The 16,212-nt window shown below is 50.4% G+C and overlaps 1 protein-coding gene across 1 annotated transcript in view; it reads right to left on the bottom strand.

Moving 5' to 3' along the window:
* Positions 1–738: 738 nt before the first annotated feature.
* LOC145339852 (cyclin-T1-like) overlaps positions 739–16,212 on the bottom strand; it is a 31,078-nt gene continuing 15,604 nt past the window's right edge. The window contains exons 9-10 of the mRNA XM_080184386.1: positions 3,609–3,653; positions 739–825 (exon numbers count right to left, since the gene is read on the bottom strand). Coding sequence (XP_080040512.1) covers positions 3,615–3,653 — 39 coding nt within the window. The 3' untranslated portion in view covers positions 739–825; positions 3,609–3,614. The remainder of the gene's footprint in view (positions 826–3,608; positions 3,654–16,212) is intronic.

Here is a 16,212-nt window from a genome sequence, read left to right as displayed (position 1 = left end):
CCTCCCTATCTCTGTAATCTCCTCCAGTCCCCCCTCCCTACCTCTGTAACCTCCTCCAGCCCCCCATACACCCCCTCCCTATCTCTGTAACCTCCTCCAGCCCCCCCTACACCCCTCCCTATCTCTGTAACGTCCCCCAGCCCCCCCACACCCCCTCCCTATCTCTGTAACCCCCTCCAGCCCCCCTACACCCCCTCCCTATCTCTGTAACGTCCCCAGTCCCCCCTACACCACCCTCCCTATCTCTGTAACCTCCTCCAGCCCCCCCCCACACCCCCTCCCTATCTCTGTAACCTCCTCCAGCCCCCCCTCCCTATCTCTGTAACCTCCTCCAGCCCCCCTACACCCCCTCCCTATCTCTGTAACCCCCTCCAGTCCCCCCTACACCCCCCTCCCTATCTCTGTAACCCCCTCCAGCCCCCCTACACCCCCTCCCTATCTCCAGGGGGACTCCTCACCTGTGTAAGATCTGGGGGCTGATGCCCTGCGTTCTCCGGGGGGTCCCCCGCGGCCGGGGGTACAGGATGCTCTCCAGGTCGTCCAGCAGGAGCTGGCTCAGCCTCTGCGTCTGTGCCGCTGGGTCCCCGGGCACCGCCGCCACGGGGGGGTAGAAGACGCCCTCGATATCCTCCAGCCACAGCTGCTTCAGCCCAGGGCTCTCCCGCGCCGGGTCGGGGGGCGGCGGCGGCAGCGGCAGTGAGGGGTACAACACGCTCTCCAAATCCTCCAGCCAAGCCTCCAGCTCTTGGCTGGACAGCAGGGCGGAGGAGGGGAACGGGGCACGGGCTACGGGGTCCGCCATCGTCTGGGTGCGGTCACGGCAGCCTGTACCGGAGAGAAGGCGCACACCGTCAGACACAGAGGGAACACAGCGCTGTGTCAGGCAGACACAGTCAGACACATACAGTCCAAACACACAGTCAGACACAGAGGGAACACAGCGCTGTGTCAGGCAGACACAGTCAGACACATACAGTCCAAACACACAGTCAGACACAGAGGGAACACCGCGCTGTGTCAGGCAGACATATACAGTCCAAACACACAGTCAGACACAGGAGAAACAGCGCTGTGTCAGGCAGACACATACAGTCCAAACACACAGTCAGACACAGAGGGAACACAGCGCTGTGTCAGGCAGACATATACAGTCCAAACACACAGTCAGACACAGGAGAAACAGCGCTGTGTCAGGCAGACACATACAGTCCAAACACACAGTCAGACACAGAGGAGAAACAGCGCTGTGTCAGGCAGACACAGTCAGACACACACAGTCCAAACACACCGTCAGACACAGAGGGAACACAGCGCTGTGTCAGGCAGACACATACAGTCCAAACACACAGTCAGACACAGAGGGAACACAGCGCCGTGTCAGGCAGACACAGTCAGACACATACAGTCCAAACACACAGTCAGACACAGAGGGAACACAGCGCTGTGGCAGGCAGACACAGTCAGACACATACAGTCCAAACACACAGTCAGACACAGAGGAGAAGCAGCGCTGTGTCAGGCAGACACAGTTGGACACACACTGTCCAAACACACAGCCAGACACAGGAGAAACAGCACTGTGTCAGGCAGACACAGTCAGACACACACAGTCCAAACACACCGTCAGACACACAGTATACAGCACTGTGTAAGGCACGCACAGTCCAGACACACAGTGAGAAACAGAGGGAACACAGCACTGTGTCAGTCAGACACACACAGTTAGACACAGAGGGAACACAGCACTGTCAGTCAGACACAGGAGAAATACTACAACGTGTCACACACAATCAGACACGCACAAGGAATACAGCACTGCATCTCTCTCACACACACACACAGGGAACACAGCACTGTATCTCTCTCAAACAGTCAGACACAGGGAGTACAGCACTTTACCAAACACATATATAGACACACACACACACACAGAGCGTCAGACACAAAGGAAACACAATGTCAAACACACACACGCTCAGACACAGCACTGTGTCAAACACACACAGTCAGACACAGGGAACAGAGAACTCACACACACACACACACACACACACAGTCAGACACAGCACTATGTCTCTCTCACAGTCAGACACAGGGGGTACAGCACTGTGCCAAACACACACAGTGAGACACAGGGAACACAGCACTGTGTGGAACACGCACATGTGCATACAGTCAGATGCGCGCAGACACACACATACACAGTCAGGCACTTGGAAACAGAGCCCTGTTTGGCGCACACGCACACGCACTCTCCCTCTCTCTCTCTCTCTCTCACACAGAAACAGAGAACACATTGTTAATGACAAGAGATTGAAATGTGACCCAATCACCTGTGCTGCGCTCAGTCACGCTGCCATGAACCACCACCTGATCTGACACAGAGCCCCCCCGCCCCACCCCTGCAGACGGAACACTGACATCAGAGATCGAGTTGTGGGAGGGGGGGTGACCTCTCAGAGGCGCTGGGGGGGGGTACGCCAGCCCCCCACCCCCGAAGTTGGGCCGGGAGAGCGGGAGCAGCCCAGGACAGAGACGCCAGCTGCTGTTTGGTGTCTCTTCTGGATTAATCCTAATCTGTATTTGTCGTGCCTCTGTTTAATTGCGGCGGGTTTTAGTGAGGAAATCTCCTCGAGGGGGGCTGAATAATCTCTCACTAATAACACACACACACACGGATCAGTTCACCAGTCCCCAGGGGGAAGGGGAGAGGGAGCGTGCGATATCCGAAACCACCGTCCTGGCCCTCCATGCTCGCTGGGCACCGCAGGGGGGGGGGTGTATAATTAAACCGCCCCCTTAATCACATTCTGGTTAAATGCTGCACAGTATGGAAGCAGGCCATTCGGCCCCACCCTTCCGTACCCTCCCAGCTGGTCCTAGTCCCTACAGTGCAGAAGGAGGCCATTCGGCCCAACACACTGACAACTATCCCACACCAGCCCCAACCCCGTCACCCTGCGTGTTCCTCCTGCTAATCCGCCTCACACTAAGGGGACAATTTAGCACGGCCAATCCACCCTAACCTACACATCTTTGGGACACTAAGGGACAATTTAGCACGGCCAATCCACCCTAACCTACACATCTTTGGACACTAAGGGACAATTTAGCATAGCCAATCCACCCTAACCTACACATCTTTGGGACACTAAGGGGACAATTTAGCACGGCCAATCCACCCTAACCTACACATCTTTGGGGACACTAAGGGGACAATTTAGCACGGCCAATCCACCCTAACCTACACATCTTTGGGACACTAAGGGACAATTTAGCACGGCCAATCCACCCTAACCTACACATCTTTGGGACACTAAGGGGACAATTTAGCACGGCCAATCCACCCTAACCTACACATCTTTGGACACTAAGGGGCAATTTAGCATGGCCAATCCACCCTAACCTACACATCTTTGGGACACTAAGGGGACAATTTAGCACGGCCAATCCACCCTAACCTACACATCTTTGGGACACTAAGGGACAATTTAGCACGGCCAATCCACCCTAACCTAGCAAAGACAGTATGAACGAAAGGGGAGAAGTAGGGAGGGAAAGGTAACACCGGAGAGAGAGGGCGGGCGGGGGGGGGAATGTTGTCCTACCTTTCATCAACTTGTCCACTGCAACAGAGTTCGCTTCTTATTGACCTGGAGAGAGTTAGTAATCAGTTAGCCAACCACTAAAGGCAGACAGAGAGAGAGAGGAAGAGGCAGTGGATATAATTCCCCTCACCAGCGAGAGAGAGGATTTAACACACAAACTAAGAGCAGGTGTGGGCCGTTCGGCCCTTCCAGCCATCTCCGCCCATTCATTATGAATTCACGGCTGAGCTTCAAATTCAATATCCTCATCCCTCCCCCCAGATCTCTCAATCCCTTTATTTGATTTGATTTACATGTATTAACAAACAGTGAAACGTATGAAAAGCAGCCGGCATAATTATAGACCCCCCCCACGCACCCCGGACATTCTCTCTTCCACCTTCTTCCAACAGGAAAAAGGTACAAAAGTCTGAGGTCCCGTACCGACCGACTCAAGAACAGCTTCTTCCCTGCTGCTGTCAGACTTTTGAATGGACCTACCTCGCATTAAGCTGGTCTTTCTCTGCACCCTTGCTGTGACTGTAACACTACATTCTGCACCCTCCCCTTTCCTTCTCTATGAACGGTATGCTTTGTCTGTACAGCACGCAAGAAACAATACTTTTCACTGTATCCCAATACATGTGACAATAATAAACATTAAGTTGATCTTTCTCTACACCCTCGCTGTGACTGTAACATTACATTCTGCAACCTCTCCTTCCCTCTGATATCTATGAATGGTATGCTTTGTCTGTGTGACGCGCAAGAAAATACTTGTGATGGGGTGAGAGTGGGGCCCTAGTGCCGGGCGGGGTGAGGAGTAGGGCCCAGTGTCAGGGGTGGGGAGGGGAGTAGGGCCCAGTATCGGGGGGACTCTAGGGCCCAGTGTCAGGGGGGAGAGTACGACTCATTAAATCCCTGCAGTGCAGAAGGAGGCCATTCAGCCCATCAAGTCTACACTGACCACAATCCTGCCCAGGCTCTACCCCCGTCACCCCATGCATTTACCCTAACTAGTCCCCCTGACACTAGGGGGCAATTTAGCACGGCCAATCCACCCTAACCTACACATCTTTGGGACACTAAGGGGACAATTTAGCACGGCCAATCCACCCTAACCTACACATCTTTGGGACACTAAGGGGACAATTTAGCATGGCCAATCCACCCTAACCTACACATCTTTGGGACACTAAGGGGACAATTTAGCATAGCCAATCCACCCTAACCTACACATCTTTGGACACTAAGGGACAATTTAGCACGGCCAATCCACCTTAACCTACACATCTTTGGGACACTAAGGGACAATTTAGCATGGCCAATCCACCCTAACCTACACATCTTTGGGACACTAAGGGGACAATTTAGCACGGCCAATCCACCCTAACCTACACATCTTTGGGACACTAAGGGACAATTTAGCATGGCCAATCCACCCTAACCTACACATCTTTGGGACACTAAGGGACAATTTAGCACGGCCAATCCACCCTAACCTGCACATCTTTGGGACACTAAGGGGACAATTTAGCACGGCCAATCCACCCTAACCTACACATCTTTGGGACACTAAGGGGACAATTTTAGCACGGCCAATCCACCCTAACCTACACATCTTTGGGACACTAAGGGACAATTTAGCATGGCCAATCCACCCTAACCTACACATCTTTGGGACACTAAGGGACAATTTAGCACGGCCAATCCACCCTAACCTGCACATCTTTGGGACACTAAGGGGACAATTTAGCACGGCCAATCCACCCTAACCTACACATCTTTGGGACCACTAAGGGGACAATTTAGCACGGTCAATCCACCCTAACCTTCTGCGGCACAGAGCTCCCCACATTCCCCACTCTCTCTGGCTGAAGAAATCCCTCCCCATCTCTGTTTTAAAGGAGCGTCCCTTCGGCCCGAGGTTGTACCCCTCTCTGGTTCGAGTGTTTTTTTTCTCCCTCCTCCCCCTGGGCTGAGTGGGTGTTGGGGTGGGGTGGGGTGGGGGGGAGAGGAGGAGGTTCGGAGTTAGTTAAAGCCTCTTACTTTAGAGTGGCTGCAGCAGCAGCAGCAGTGGGTCTCCGGGTGGGCAGCGGGGAGGCAGTATCTCATCTTGTCTTTCTCTTCTCTCGTCTCCAGACTGAATGTCACGGCTCTGGGATTGAGGGAGGGATTGAGGGGAGGAGGAGGAGGAGGAGACGACAAGGGGATCTCCCCCACCCCCCCCCAACCCCCCCATCCCTCCCTCCCGCTGACGGCAAAGGGCAGGGTGGTGGCGGGGCGGGGGAAGAGTCTGGCATGGGCCATACTGTCCAATGGGAACCTTTCTTGCCCTCCCCCCGCCCCCACCCCCCCCCCCCCCACACACCCAGCCAATGGACCAGTGGCTGACGCACCGTCTCGTGATCACACTGGGTGACGGGCGGGAGGGGGAATGAGTCAGAGAGCTAATTCCGGGTGGTTATTAACTAGGGAGCGGATGATGCAATGTGATGGCAACTTTACGGGAAGGGGTAGAGAGAGAGAAGGAGGGAGCGAGACAGAGAGAGAGAGAGAAGGAGTAAGAGACAGAGAGAGTCAGAGACACAGAGAGAGAGACAGGGAGAGACAGAGAGAGGAGTCAGAGAGAGAGAGAGACAGAGAGAGGAGTAAGAGACAGAGAGAGGAGTCAGAGAGAGAGAGAGACAGAGAGAGGAGTAAGAGACAGAGAGAGGAGTCAGAGAGAGAGAGAGGAGTAAGAGACAGAGAAAGAGAGAAAGAGACAGAGAGAGGAGTCAGAGAGGGACAGAGAAAGAGACAGAGAGGGGAGTCAGAGAGAGAGAAAGAGAGAGAGAGAGAGACAGGGAGAGGAGTCAGAGACACAGAGAGAGAGAGAGAAAGAGACAGAGAGAGGAGTCAGAGAGAGAGAGAGGGACAGAGAAAGAGACAGAGAGGGGAGTCAGAGAGAAAGAGAGAGAGACAGGGAGAGAGAGAGAGACGGAGAGAGAAACGGAGCAACAGAGAGAGAGTTAAATACGAGAGAGAGAGACAGAGAGATAAGGAGTCAGAGAGAGAGACAGAAAGAGAGGCAGAGAGAAGACAGAGAGCAACAGAGCGAGCAGAGAGAGAGAGACAAAGAGTTAAATACAAGAGGTTATTGTTTAGGGTTGCATGATGCAATTTGATAGCAATTTACAGGAAGGAATAAAGAGAGAGAGAGAGAGAGAGAGAGCGAGCGAATGAGAGAGAGAGAGCGAACGAGAGAGACAGAGAGAAAGAGAGAGAGAGAGAGAGAGACAGACAGACAGAGAGAGAGAAACAGAGAGACAAAGAGAGAGACAGAGAGAGAGACAGACAGACAGAGAGAAACAGAGAGACAAAGAGAGAGAGAGAGAGGTGGGAAACTATCTTATGTCAGACTTGTTAATTGATGAGTCCTCTTTGCAAAGGGATGAGATATACACACATTCCCTGGAACATTAACCCTCTGCTGCCCGGACCCTCATCCCTATCCATATCCCAGGGTGGTCAGAGCCAAAGAACTGGGCTAAACTGGGGCTGTTTTCTCTGGACCATTGGAGGCTGAGGGAAGACCCGATAGAGGCCTATAAAATTATCAGAGACGTCGATAAGGTGGGCAGTTAGAGAACTTTTCCCAGAGCTGAAATGTCCGTTATTTTATAGATCTCTATAAGATCACCCCTCTACGCTCCAGAGGAAAAAGTCCCAGTCTATCCCAGCCTCTCCTTATAACTCAATCCATCAAAAGTCCCCGGGAGCATCCTAGTAAATCTTTTCTGCACTCTTTCTAGTTTAATAATATCCTTTCTATAATAGGGTGACCAGAACTGTACACAGTATTTCCAAGTGTGGGCCTTACCAATGTCTTGTACAACTTCAACAAGACGTCCCAATTCCTGTATTCAATGTTCTGACCGATGAAACCAAGCATGCCGACTGCCTTCTTCACCACTCTGTCCACCTGGGACCCCCACTTTCAAGGAGCTATGAACCTGTTACCCCCGAGATCTCTTTGTTCTGTAACTCTCTCCCCTCAGCGTCCTACCATTAACTGAGTAAGCCCTGCCCTGGTTCAATCCACCAAAATGCCTCACCTCACATTTGTCTAAATTAAACTCCATCTAAATTTTCTTTTGTTGAAAAGAATCCAGGAATGAGGTAGAGAACCTGGTGAACTGGTGCGGCGACAATAATCTCTCCCTCAATGTCAACAAAACGAAGGAGATTGTCATCGATTTCAGGAAGCGTAGAGGAGAACATGTCCCTGTCTACATCAACGGGGACGGAGTAGAAAGGGTCAAGAGAGCTTCAAGTTTCTAGGTGTCCAGATCACCAACAACCTGTCCTGGTTCCCCCCATGCCGACACTATACTTAAGAAAGCCCCACCAACACCTCTACTTTCTCAGGAGACTAAGGAAATTTGGTATGTCCGCTACGGACTCTCACCAACTTTTACAGATGCCCCCCATAGAAAGCATCCTTTCCAGAGACAGAGTGAGATACAGAGAGTGAAAGAGAGAGAGAGAGAGAGAGACAGGGAGAGAAGGAGAGACAAAGACAGAGAGAGAGAGAGACAGAGACAGACAGAGAAACAGAGAGACAGAAACAGACAGAGAGCAAGGGAGGCAGAGAGAGAGAGAAAGGGAGAGAAGGAGAGACAAAGACAGAGAGAGACAGACAGACAGAGACAGAGAGACAGACAGAAACAGACAGAGAGCAAGGGAGGCAGAGAGAGAGAGAAAGACAGAGGATAGAGAGAGTGTGACAGCGAGCGAAAGAGACAGAGACAAAGAGAGGGAGTTATTGTTTAGGGTTGCATGAAACAATTTGCAATTTACAGGAAAGGATAGAGAGAGAGAGAGAGAGAGATGCTGGGAGAAAGAGAGAGACAGACAGACACACAGAGAGAGGCTGAGACAGTGATAGTCTCTCCCCAGCACCCTCAGAATTTAAATTAGAGTCCCTGTCCCTCACTGCAGCTCCCTCTCTCTGAGTCTCTGTTGAGATGTTATTATGGAACAGCAATCCAGTCCGCACGCTGCTGCCTTTCGTTTCCTTTCAACAGTTTGTTCCAAACCCCAGTGGGGAAATTAAAAGTGAGCAGAGATTTGTCGAAGCTGTACCCACACAAAACAGTCAGCAATGTTATCCGACAGTGTGTCAATGCTGCTAATACAGTCCAGAGCCAGCACACAGTGTCTGTCCCTTTACTGTGGCAGTATTAACCCCCTAACAGCCTGCACATTTCTGTACACTATCAACCTGTTATAATATTTCACTGAGTTTAAAACAAACCCTCATTTTTCTGTGTGTCTGATAAACACAATCTGTCAGGGGGAAATGTGCAGACCACACCCAGGTATTAACATAAGAAATAGGAGCAGGAGTAGGGCCATCTAGCCCCTCGAGCCTGCCCCGCCATTCAATAAGATCATGGCTGATCTGAAGTGGATCAGTTCCACTTTCCCGCTTTCTCCCCATAACCCTTTATTCCCTTGTCTATCAGAAACCTATCTACCCGTGACTTAAATATATTCAGCGAGGCAGCCTCCACCACTTCAACGGGCAGAGAATTCCAGAGATTCACCACCCTTTGAGTGAAGAAGTTCCTCCTCAACACTGATCTAAACTGCCCCCCCCCCCCCCCCTATTTGAGGCTGTGGCCTCTAGTCCTGGTTTATTAGGCATTGAGTTGGGGGGGGCAATGATTCCAGGCAGATGGCTGTGATATTCACACACACACACACAGAGGGGAGGGAGAATGGGACACACACACACAGAGGGGAGGGAGAATGGGATATACACACACACACACACACACACAGAGGGGAGGGAGAATGGGATACACACACACACACACACACACACAGAGGGGAGGGAGAATGGGATATACACACACACACACACACACACAGAGGGGAGGGAGAATGGGATACACACACACACACAGAGGGGAGGGAGAATGGGATACACACACACACACACACACACACACACACACAGAGGGGAGGGAGAATGGGATACACACACACACACAGGAGGGAGAATGGGATACACACACACACACACAGAGGGGAGGGAGAATGGGATACACACACACACACAGGAGGGAGAATGGGATACACACACACAGGAGGGAGAATGGGATACACACACACAGAGGGGAGGGAGAATGGGATACATACACACACAGAGGGGAGGGAGAATGGGATACACACACACACACACACACACAGAGGGGAGGGAGAATGGGATACACACACACACAGGGGAGGGAGAATGGGATACACACACACACAGAGGGGAGGGAGAATGGGATACACACACACACACACACACAGGGGAGGGAGAATGGGATACACACACACACAGGGGAGGGAGAATGGGATACACACACACACACACAGGGGAGGGAGAATGGGATACACACACACACACACACACACACAGGGGAGGGAGAATGGGATACACACACACACACACACACAGGGGAGGGAGAATGGGATACACACACACACAGAGGGGAGGGAGAATGGGATACACACACACACACACACACAGGGGAGGGAGAATGGGATACACACACACACACACAGGGGAGGGAGAATGGGATACACACAGGGGAGGGAGAATGGGATACACACACAGGGGAGGGAGAATGGGATACACACACAGGGGAGGGAGAATGGGATACACACACACACACACACACAGGGGAGGGAGAATGGGATACACACACACACACACACAGGGGAGGGAGAATGGGATACACACACACAGGGGAGGGAGAATGGGATACACACACACACACACACACACAGGGGAGGGAGAATGGGATACACACACACACACACACACACACACACACACAGGGGAGGGAGAATGGGATACACACACACACACACACACACACAGGGGAGGGAGAATGGGATACACACACACACACACACAGGGGAGGGAGAATGGGATACACACACACAGGGGAGGGAGAATGGGATACACACACACACACACACACAGAGGGGAGGGAGAATGGGACACACACACCACACACAGAGGGGAGGGAGAATGGGATACACACACACACACACACAGGGGAGGGAGAATGGGATACACACACACAGGGGAGGGAGAATGGGATACACACACACAGGGGAGGGAGAATGGGATACACACACACAGGGGAGGGAGAATGGGATACACACACACAGGGGAGGGAGAATGGGATACACACACACACACACACAGGGGAGGGAGAATGGGATACACACACACAGGGGAGGGAGAATGGGATACACACACACACACACACACACAGGGGAGGGAGAATGGGATACACACACACACAGGGGAGGGAGAATGGGACACACACACACAGAGGGGAGGGAGAATGGGATACACACACACACACAGAGGGGAGGGAGAATGGGATACACACACACACACACACACACACACAGGGGAGGGAGAATGGGACACACACACCACACACAGAGGGGAGGGAGAATGGGATACACACACACACAGGGGAGGGAGAATGGGATATACACACACACAGGGTAGGGAGAATGGGATATACACACACACAGGGTAGGGAGAATGGGATATACACACACACAGGGTAGGGAGGATGGGATATACACACACACAGGGTAGGGAGGATGGGATATACACACACACACACACACAGGGGAGGGAGAATGGGATATACACACACACAGGGTAGGGAGAATGGGATATACACACACACAGGGTAGGGAGAATGGGATATACACACACACAGGGTAGGGAGGATGGGATATACACACACACACACACACAGGGGAGGGAGAATGGGATACACACACACAAACACACGGAATAAATGGGCCCAGTGATGGAGATAGAGGGTTGGTTTTCCTTTTATTTATCAAAGTACAGCAAAATTGTAAACTTCAATAACAGTATCACAATATATAATCCATCCCCGGACCACACTGCTAAAACCTGAGATTGCTGCTGTTTATTCTATCTTTCCGTTTCTGCTGCTTGGTTTTTTTTTCATACAAAAATGTATGTACAATTCTGTACAATTCCCCGTCCCCTGCCCCCAACACACACACACACACACACACACACACACACCTCTCCTCCCGTTTTACACCAGTGAGCCAGCCATGCGGACAGCTTGCACTGGTATGGAGGAGAGGGGAGTGGGGAAGGGGGGGGGAGCAGGGAACAGGGAAGGAGGAAGTGGGGAAGGGTGCTTTAACAAGATAAATTTTTAAAAACTATTCCAAGCTCTATCGATGGAAAAGAGGGACCGGCCCTTCCAGTGAGTTATGCTGCCCCCCCCCCTCTCTCTTTCTGTCTTATTTTTTCCTTTAAGTCGACTTTTTTAAAGTGCTCGGTCCTCTGGGCTCTGGATCATACACACACACAGTGTGTATATACACATGCATGTTTATACACATGCACACACACTCATATACACACAAGCATGTATGTGCGCACACACACTCATGTACATACACGCACGTATGTGCGCACATACACATGTACATACACGCACGTATGTGCGCACACGCATGTACATACACGCACGTATGTGCGCACACGCATTTACATACACGCACGTATGCGCACGCATGTACATACACGCACGTATGTGCGCACACGCATGTACATACACGCACGTATGTGCGCACACACGCATGTACATACGCACGTATGTGCGCACGCATTTACATACGCACGTATGTGCGCACGCATTTACATACGCACGTATGTGCGCACGCATTTACATACGCACGTATGTGCGCACGCATTTACATACGCACGTATGTGCGCACGCATTTACATACGCACGTATGTGCGCACGCATTTACATACGCACGTATGTGCGCACGCATTTACATACGCACGTATGTGCGCACGCATTTACATACGCACGTATGTGCGCACGCATTTACATACGCACGTATGTGCGCACGCATATACATACGCACGTATGTGCGCACGCATATACATACACACGTATGTGCGCACGCATATACATACACACGTATGTGCGCACGCATATACATACACACGTATGTGCGCACGCATATACATACACACGTATGTGCGCACGCATATACATACACACGTATGTGCGCACGCATATACATACACACGTATGTGCACACGCATATACATACACACGTATGTGCACACGCATATACATACACACGTATGTGCACACGCATATACATACACACGTATGTGCACACGCATATACATACACACGTATGTGCACACGCATATACATACACACGTATGTGCACACGCATATACATACACACGTATGTGCACACGCATATACATACACACGTATGTGCACACGCATATACATACACACGTATGTGCACACGCATATACATACACACGTATGTGCACACGCATATACATACACACGTATGTGCACACGCATATACATACACACGTATGTGCACACGCATATACATACACACGTATGTGCACACGCATATACATACACACGTATGTGCACACGCATATACATACACACGTATGTGCACACGCATATACATACACGTATGTGCACACGCATATACATACACACGTATGTGCACACGCATATACATACACACGTATGTGCACACGCATATACATACACACGTATGTGCACACGCATATACATACACACGTATGTGCACACGCATATACATACACACGTATGTGCACACGCATATACATACACACGTATGTGCGCACGCATATACATACACACGTATGTGCACACGCATATACATACACACGTATGTGCACACGCATATACATACACATGTATGTGCACACAGACATATACACACGTATGTGCACACACGCATATACATACACGCACGTATGTGCACACACGCATATACATACACACACGTATGTGCACACGCATATACATACACTTATGTGCACACACGCATATACATACACACTTATGTGCACACACACGCACGTATGTGCACACGCATATACACACGTACACTCACGTATATACATACACGTATGTGCACACATACACACGTATGTGCACACACGCATATACATACACATGTATGTGCACGCATATACATACACACGTATGTGCACACGCATATACATACACACGTATGTGCACACACGTACGTACACGTATGTGCACACGCACGCATATACATACACATATGTGCACACGCATATACATACACACATGTATGCACACACATCTACATACATGCACGTATGTGCACACACACAGATACACACGTATGTGCAAACATGCATATACATACACACGTATGTGCAGACGCATATACATACACACGTATGTGCACACACGCATACACATACACACATGTGCACACGCATATACATACACACGTATGTGCACATGCATATACATACACACGTATGTGCACACACGCATATACATACACACGTATGTGCACACACGCATATACATACACACGTATGTGCACACACGCATATACATACACACGTATGTGCACACACGCATATACATACACACGTATGTGCACACACGCATATACATACACACGTATGTGCACACACGCATATACATACACACGTATGTGCACACACGCATATACATACACACCTATGTGCACACACGCATATACATACACACCTATGTGCACACACGCATATACATACACGTATGTGTACACACGCATATACATACACACCTATGTGCACACACGCATGTACATACACATGTATGTGCACACACATATACACACGTATGTGCACACGCATACATACACACGTATGTGCACACGCATATACATACACACGTATGTGCACACGCATATACATACACACGTATGTGCACACACATATACATACACACGTATGTGCACACGCATATACACATGTACACACGCATATACACACACGTATGTGCACACACACATACACACGTATGTGCACACACATACATACACACGTATGTGCACGCATATACATACACACGTATGTGCACACACACGCATATACATACACATGTGCACACGCATATACATACACACGTATGTGCACACGCATATATACATACGTATGTGCACACACATATACATACACACATGTGCACACACACATGTACATACACATGTATATGCAAACACACGCATATACATACACACGTATGTGCACACACAGACGCATATACATACACACGTATGTGCACACAGACGCATATACATACACACATGTATGCGCACACACATATACATACACATGTATGTGCACACACATATACATACACACGTATGTGCACACGCATATACACGTATGTGCGCACACACGCATGTACATACACACATATGTGCACGCGCATATACATAAACACGTATGTGCACTCACACATACACACACGCATATACATACACACACGTACGCACACACATACACACGTATGTGCACACGCATATACATACACACGTATGTGCACACACGCATATACATACACACATGTACACATACATACATGTATGTGCGCACACGCATATACATACACACGTATGTGTGCACATGCATATAAATACACACGTATGTGTGCACACGTGTATGTATACACACACGTATGTATATACGCGCACACATACATGTATATACACACGTGCTTACGTATATATGCACACAAGTGTATACACATGCACGTGTATATACGCACACATGTATACACAAATGTACACGTATGTACACATGTGCGCGCGCGCACACACACACACACACACCTGCGACTAAGACATCATGCTTCATCCCCAGGAAAGGGGTTGGCAGAAGAGGGGGTGGGGGGGGTAGGAAAAATAATTCACAGATCGAGAGAGAAAAATCACGGATCGAGAGCGCAAAATCAGGCGCTCTACCTCCCCCCCCCCCCCCCGTAAGCAACGCTGTGTCGTGAGGGGAAAGTGGGGGAGAGAGAGAGAAACACAGACAGAGAGAGAGACAGAGAGAGAGAGACAGAGAGAGAGAGAGACAGAGACAGACAGAGAGAGAGAGACACACAGACAGAGAGAGAGAGAGACACAGACAGAGAGAGAGAGAGACACAGACAGAGAGACAGCTCTCCCCAGCTTGCTCACAATTCGGACGGAGAGCGCGTTGCGGATGAGAGCAGTTTGTTGTTACGGGAACCCCTCACCCCCCACCCTGCAGTGAACATTCTGGAACATGATTAGGTTTGACATGGCGGCTGGGCAGGCGGAGAGGGAATGGAATACTGATATACCTTTACATATTCTCTCTCTTTCTCCCTTATATACACACGGTTGCAAAAGCAGAAGGCTCCTTGAGCCTGTATTTACACTGTGTACAATACACCCCAATACAATACAACCCCCCCCCCCCCCCCCCGTTATCTCCGAACAATGCCCTGGGGGAGGGGGGCTGGGGAGGGACAGTCTAGACCCTACACCACCCCCCACCAGACCACAGTGAGAATCTATTACCCCCACACTCCAATACACTCCCTCAATTAAAAGCTGCCGTGAGTGAGTGGGTGGGGGAGAATGGGGGCTTGGGGGGGGGGGGGTGGTGGTGGAGGACATTAGAGGGGAGCTGAATGACCCAGACTAACCTAAA

Source organism: Carcharhinus amblyrhynchos, unplaced genomic scaffold (assembly GCF_965287045.1).
Source record: "Carcharhinus amblyrhynchos unplaced genomic scaffold, sCarAmb.v2.hapA scaffold_705, whole genome shotgun sequence".
Classification (NCBI taxonomy): Eukaryota; Metazoa; Chordata; class Chondrichthyes; order Carcharhiniformes; family Carcharhinidae; genus Carcharhinus; species Carcharhinus amblyrhynchos.
Note: the sequence above shows the minus strand (reverse complement) of the source record. Positions and strands in the feature narration are given on the sequence as shown.